Genomic DNA, 6,503 nt, shown 5'->3' with positions numbered 1-6,503 from the left:
TTAATGACTATCACTGATAGCTATTATTAATGATAGCTTTCAATGTGAGAAAACCGGAAAGAAGCGAGCAAAATGGTGGCTAGGCTTGAGCTTTTTAGTTTTTTACAATTTTTTGTTCTATATATATCCTTGTATTACATATTCTATTATTTTGGGTTTGAATTTCATTTATGCAACTAGCCGTAAAGTTAAGTTACGAGCATTTTGCAAACGTGAGGATTAAAGTGCTTATTTTGAAATTTAAGATTAAATAGACATGAACTTCAAATCTCATGGACCACATTTTGCCAAAAAAACAATGCATTAATAATAGAAAAAAAAAAGTTTTGTTGCTTGGACACGATTGCTTGCATTTTGCATTTGGTATAAACCTTTTATTTATGAGCAATACTAACTAACTAATATGCTCTCTCATCTTTCTACACATACAAAAAGAAAATAATAATTTTAGAATGTTTCTTTTTAAAAGAATTTACTGCACCTAAATATTTTTGCTTTATTTATTTACTTATTCATTTATTACTTCCCTTCCCCGTATTGAGAACCTACCTAGTCCAATCACTAATTCACCATAAATTTGATTCGAGCCAAGGCCCATGGACCAAAAATCAAATGCTCTGTAAAATGGCGACACCTCTACTTCCTTTCTTCATCTTTTCTTTCTTCTCCATTTCTTCTGCCGCTCAGTCAACCGGTTCTCTGCCTCAAACTGCTCCAAAATCCCTATCCATCGGCTATATTCAGGTTTCATTTATCACTTTTTCTCTCATTCCTCCATCGATATTCTTATCCGAGTTTCTCTGAATGAAACTCACTCTATTCTCTTCTTCTTTTGGTGTTTTCTCGTGAAGAAAGCGGGAGATTGCAATTACAGGGTTAATATAACAACAAGCTGTTCATCTCCTTTCCATATTAGTGCCGAAATCGGCGTTTTGTTTGGTGACGCTCATGGAAATCAGGTTCGTTCTTCGGAGATTTTACTTTAAATTATTTTGCAATTAGTTCATCTTTTAACGCTTTTAGACTGTAGACAAGAAAATTGAAACAATTCTGGTGCTGAAGTTTTTCATTTAATATAGTTCTTTCCCTGGTCTGATTTAGATTATGGTCAAGTTTTTCAAAGATTCGAGTTTTGAATTGCAAGAAAAGAACAAATAACAGCTGTAGAACATGTAGACTTTCCTTTTCTTTTTCTGAAATTAAAGTTTTAGGAAGAATTAGACTGTTTTCATTACGATTCTTTAGCATTTCTCATCAATTTGTGACTCTCTTGCACTTTCTTATATTCCATTGAACAAATGGAAAGTTGAACTTTTACTTAAACCGGTAGTAGAAGCTTACAATCAGTTATCAAGTATGTTTATTATTATTAGTTCTAATTTATTATGGCATGGTGCACAATTAATATCATATATCTAACAATCACTCAAAACAGTTCGAAACTAAAAACATAATTTTGTTTTTGGAACAACAGGTAGTAGCACTGTTAGTCATTCAATTCTACTTGAAAATAATTTTTCTTCATTACAGTTAACTTCTTTTTATTAGTCATCTAACAAGAGCCTAAATACATTCATAAACTCGATATTGAACCTATGACTTAGTGACTTTAAACACTTGGAAATATAGATATTCATTGAATAGATAAAATGAACAAAATATGTACCATCCATGGTTTGTTTTTATTCAATAATATAATTTAAAAAAATGAGTGATAAGGACAAGAGAATTTTGATTATGCAGTTGGTTTGAAAGTTTGTCTTTTTAGAAAATTGAGCTTATTTTCCCTCAATTTCTTATATACTGGTTTACATCTTTCTTACGTACGAGGGTTGTAATTAAAGTTCAAAAACAAGTTTTTAAAACCTACTTATTTTAGTCTTCAAAATTTGACTTAGTTTTTTAAAATATTGATAAAAAGTAGATAACAATGCAAGAAATTTAGAGGTGAAAGGGTATTTATAGACTTAATTTTCAAAAGCTCAAATCCTAAAAACTAAATGGTTATCAAATGAGGTTTTAATAATCAATCTATCGAAAAAGGACTTTATTATTTTAATGTTGAAGTAGAGACCTGTAAAGAAGAAAAGAGAAAAAGGAAAAGAAAGCTCTGCCTGACCAACCTTTATATGAAGGTTTATGTTTCCACTTTAAATCATGTTTAAATGGATGAGGATGGTTGATTTAGAACTTGAAAAGCAGATATATGAGCCAAAGCTAGAAGTTGAAAGCAAGAATGCATTTGCAAAGTGCAGCAAAGACATATTTGAACTGATAGGACCATGCACAGACCAAATATGTTTCTTTTATCTTTACAAAAGCGGCTCAGACAATTGGATACCAGAGACTGTAGAAATCTCCAGCCCTGATATTGACACTGCTAAATACAAATACAACTCCTCAATCCCAAATGACACATGGTATGGCTTTGACGACTGCCAATACTTTCCGTCACCATCACCGCCACCGCCTCCACCAGTCCCCTCCGCCGCCTGCCGCGTGCCCAGGTGGAAATGGCTTGCTTCTGTGATCCCTTTGCTTCTCAGCAGCGCTGTGCTGTAAATGTGATGCTCATTCTGTATCTTGGCCGTTGGCTTGGTGGGTTAGATGTATTTTTTTTAAAATTTTGATCCACCGCTCTATCAGTATTTTCATTGTGTTTTTTACTCTTTATATGATGATGTATGTAGAATCGGATTTGATGGAGTTGTGTTATGTTTATTGAATGGAGGAATATCTGTCATTATAATTATTACTGTTTATTTTTCCAAAGATGGACAACATCAAACAACACAAGGAAATATAATTACGCAAACTTGATTAATTGATTATTGTTAGATTGATTCTCACAATCATAATCGCCATAATAGTACAAGAAAATGTAAGGGATAGAATTACCTTTCTCCACTCACCAATGCTCGATCAAGGACTTGATTCAGTTTCGTGAACTAGAGATAGTAAAAAATTCTTTTTTATCAATTTTGGTGGTTTGATATGATTTTTAATAGTTCATGATAGGTTAATTTAATGTATTATATTATTATTATTTGTAACAAAAAAACCTCTGTTAACTTTATACTTGTTTAAAAATACTTTTGTTCCTTCAAATTGTAATATTATTATTATTATTTTTTTTTATATTTTTTTAATAAATGTTTCAAAACTAATATTTGAATAGAAATTTGTTAGATAAAACATTATACTAAAACTGAAAACATGAAATAGTGTTCGGTAATTTAAAGGAAAAAAATATTGTAACTTCTAAAGACTACAGAGGAAAGATATTTTTTTAAAATTTTCCCTTTTATTAATGATATAAAAATCTTGGTGTTGTGATTGTTTCAGAAGAAATGAAACAAAAGATACGGTAGAGCTAGGACAGTTATTGTATGAGGTCTACCCAATGCTAGATGCAGAGGCGCATAATAGATTATGAACATCATGAGTTGTCCCGTAATAAAACCTGTTGTTGCTGATACTTTCTTCTCGGTTCCTTCTTCCATAAAAACAATCCGATTATGAGTTGTGAAGCAATAAAGTATGTGGATAAATGGAAGGGTGAAAAAAAGAGAAAAAGAATATGAATGATATATGATTCCAATATGTAATATGTAAGGTCTATGGGTCATCTCATAAAAGGTAGTGTAATAAAGCATTAAGACTGATGGATTCATAATTAGATGAATCTGTTCCACACTTTTCGATTGGTTCTATTATATGATTGAAGGCAACAAAGATTCAATAATCAGTCATTCTTCACTTACGGAATCAGATAGGGTCAGTTCATCCTTTATTTTAAGTGTTACATGTTAATCCAATAGAGGAAGGACCATTTGGAGTATGAAGGTCCTTTTTGCTCGGTTGAAGTAGACCATGGAGTACACTTTAAGTTACGTAAGTCCATGTACTTTGAAAACTTCTTTTATTAGTTCTAATAGCATTTTTATTGTAATCGAGTTTCTTTTATCTTTTATGTTTAGTTAATGTTTCTAGAAGAAGATGCATTAAAGATGGTAATTGAAAAGATAGAGGTTGCTTTCTTTAATGATGATGCATTAAAGATGGTGGTTGAAAAGATAAGATGAATACTGTTTTATTTAATTGAGATGCATTAAAGTTGAAAAGATGGTTGTCGAGAAGATGATTTCTTTTTTTAATGTTTTATTTTGACTTTTGACTTTTTTAGATTAAATAGATTACAATCTCTTAAAGGCTATATAAATTCATCTAGTAATCATATTCCTTATGAATGAAATTTGAGCTCATGTGTTTGAGACTTTTTCCTTAGAAATTTGCAATTTTTAAGTTTTAATACAATTCTTGTGATCTAATGCATCCGAGCCATTCAATCTAACTTTGATCAAGTTTGATCGTGGAGTAACTCAATTTAGGATAAAATTTTCAAATTTTACTTCTAGATCCTTGATCTTAAAAGATAATCCGTTCTAGCCTAATCTCTTGGTTGACTTATTAATTTATTTGATTCAAGGGTTTTCTCTTTAAGAAAAGCTTGAATTTTTGAACTGAGTACTAAGATTGTCTTATCATTTGATATGAGAACTAAGTCTTAGAATCTTTGAGGTAAGTAGAGATATTTTCAAACTTTTCCTACTTTATTACTCTGTCCTACTTTTCTTTTAAGTGATAAATAGATTACGGTAAAAGAAGTGTTTTTGATTGTACGTTTCTGATATATGGAAATGACCAAAATATCCTCACATTAGTTCTCTTTCATGAACACCATTGTTGGAAACTACCATCAACGAGCGGCCTCCTGCTGCCATTGACGACTCCCATCTCCTGCCACTGGTCACTGCCTCCGCTGGAGACCGCTAGCACCCACCACCGTCTACCTCCGACAACCACTCCACCGCCAACCAACTAATTATAGTGTTTTAAATGTAAATTATAGTGTTCATTCAGAGAAACTCAGATAAGAATATCGATGGAGGAATGAAAGAGAAAGTGATAAATGTAACCTGAATATAGCCGATGGATAGGGATTTTGGAGCAGTTTGAGGCAGAGAACCGGTTGACTGAGCGACAGAAGAAATGGAGAAGAAGGAAAAGATGAAGAAAGGAAGTAGAGGTGTCGCCATTTTTACAGAGCATTTGATTTTTGGTCCATGGGCCTTGGCTCGAATCAAATTTATGGTGGATTTGTGATTGGACTAGGTAGGTTCTCATTCTCAATACGGGGAAGGGAAAGTAATAAATGAATAAATAAATAAATAAAGCAAAAATATTTAGGTGCAGCAAATTCTTTTAAAAAGAAACATTTTTAAATTATTATTTTCTTTTTGTATGTGTGTTTGCTCATAAATAAAAGGTTTATACCAAATGCAAAATGCAAGCAATCCTCAATCTTTGTAACCAACAAAACTAATTGTGAATGGTAGGTTTCCAAGCAACAAAACTTTTTTTTTTTTTTCCTGTTATTAATGCGTTGTTTTTTTGGCAAAATGTGGTCCATGAGATTTGGAGTTCATGTCTATTTAGTCTTAAGTTTCAAAACAAGCACTTTAATCCTCACGATTGCAAAATGCTCCTAACTTAACTTTAGGACTAGTTGCATAAATGGAATTCAAACCCAAAATAACAAAATATGTAGTACAAGGATAAAATAATTGCATATGTATAAAAAAAATGATAAAAGACTAAAAAATTCAAACCTAGTCATCGTTTTGCTCGCTTCTTTCTGGTTTTCTCAAATTGAAAACTATCATTGATAGCAACTATTAATGATAGCCATTAATAATTTCTATCAGCAGTTATGATTGATAGCTACTATCAGTGGTAACTTTTAATTTGAGAAATATTTATATAATCCAAAAATATTGGCTTTCAATTTGCTAGTAGTTATCAATGCCTATCATTGATACACTTTCATCAATTGGAATTAACCTTAAAATATTAATACTTAAGACTATCAGTAGCTATCAATGATAGTTTTTTTATAAGTAGTCATCAACTTTGAAAGAAAACCAACAACTTTGAAAGATTAAGTTATACAAATAATGGAAAACTATTAGTTGATATCATTGTTAGACTTTCATAAATGAGTATCAACTTTGAAAGATTACTACAATAGCTATCACAAATAATCTTCTATCATGGCTATCATTAATAGCATCTATTAGTTCCTATCAATGATAGACTTCCATCAATTAGAATCAACGTTGAAATATTAACACTTAAGACCATCAATGATACACTTCTATAACTGGTTATCAACATTGAAAGAAACTCGATATATAGATATCATCTAAGTTCTATCACTGATATCACTAATATCACTCATATCGTGGTTATTAGTGTAACTTCTTTCACTAATAACATCACTGATACGATGCTATCAATGATCTCACTTATATCATGCTATCAGTGATAACTCTCTATCACCAATAACATGCTATCAGTGGTAACTTCTATCATCGATAATGTGCTATTAGTGGTAGCTTATATCACTAATAATGTGCTATCAATGTTAACTTTTATCATCA

General features: G+C 31.3%; 1 protein-coding gene and 1 long non-coding RNA gene across 2 annotated transcripts; one reads left to right on the top strand and one right to left on the bottom strand.

Annotated features, from left to right (window-relative positions):
- The first annotated feature begins 545 nt into the window (after nucleotides 1-545).
- LOC120069712 (embryo-specific protein ATS3B-like) lies at nucleotides 546-2,700 on the top strand. The gene is made up of 3 exons (XM_039021502.1): nucleotides 546-744; nucleotides 852-959; nucleotides 2,203-2,700. Exons 1-3 carry the CDS (start codon nucleotides 613-615, stop codon nucleotides 2,560-2,562), a joined length of 600 nt encoding a protein of 199 aa, XP_038877430.1. The 5' UTR covers nucleotides 546-612; the 3' UTR covers nucleotides 2,563-2,700.
- A 551-nt stretch (nucleotides 2,701-3,251) lies between these two features.
- Nucleotides 3,252-5,135, bottom strand: LOC120069732. Its single transcript, XR_005479650.1, has 3 exons — nucleotides 4,980-5,135; nucleotides 4,720-4,881; nucleotides 3,252-3,493 (listed from the first exon to the last, which is right to left on the bottom strand). It is a non-coding gene; the product is annotated as an uncharacterized LOC120069732 (long non-coding RNA).
- Nucleotides 5,136-6,503: the final 1,368 nt, after the last annotated feature.

Source organism: Benincasa hispida, unplaced genomic scaffold, assembly GCF_009727055.1.
Source record: "Benincasa hispida cultivar B227 unplaced genomic scaffold, ASM972705v1 Contig557, whole genome shotgun sequence".
In the NCBI taxonomy this organism is placed as follows: Eukaryota; Viridiplantae; Streptophyta; class Magnoliopsida; order Cucurbitales; family Cucurbitaceae; genus Benincasa; species Benincasa hispida.
The sequence above is the reverse complement of the archived record's forward strand: the minus strand, read 5'-3'. Positions and strand labels throughout refer to the sequence as shown.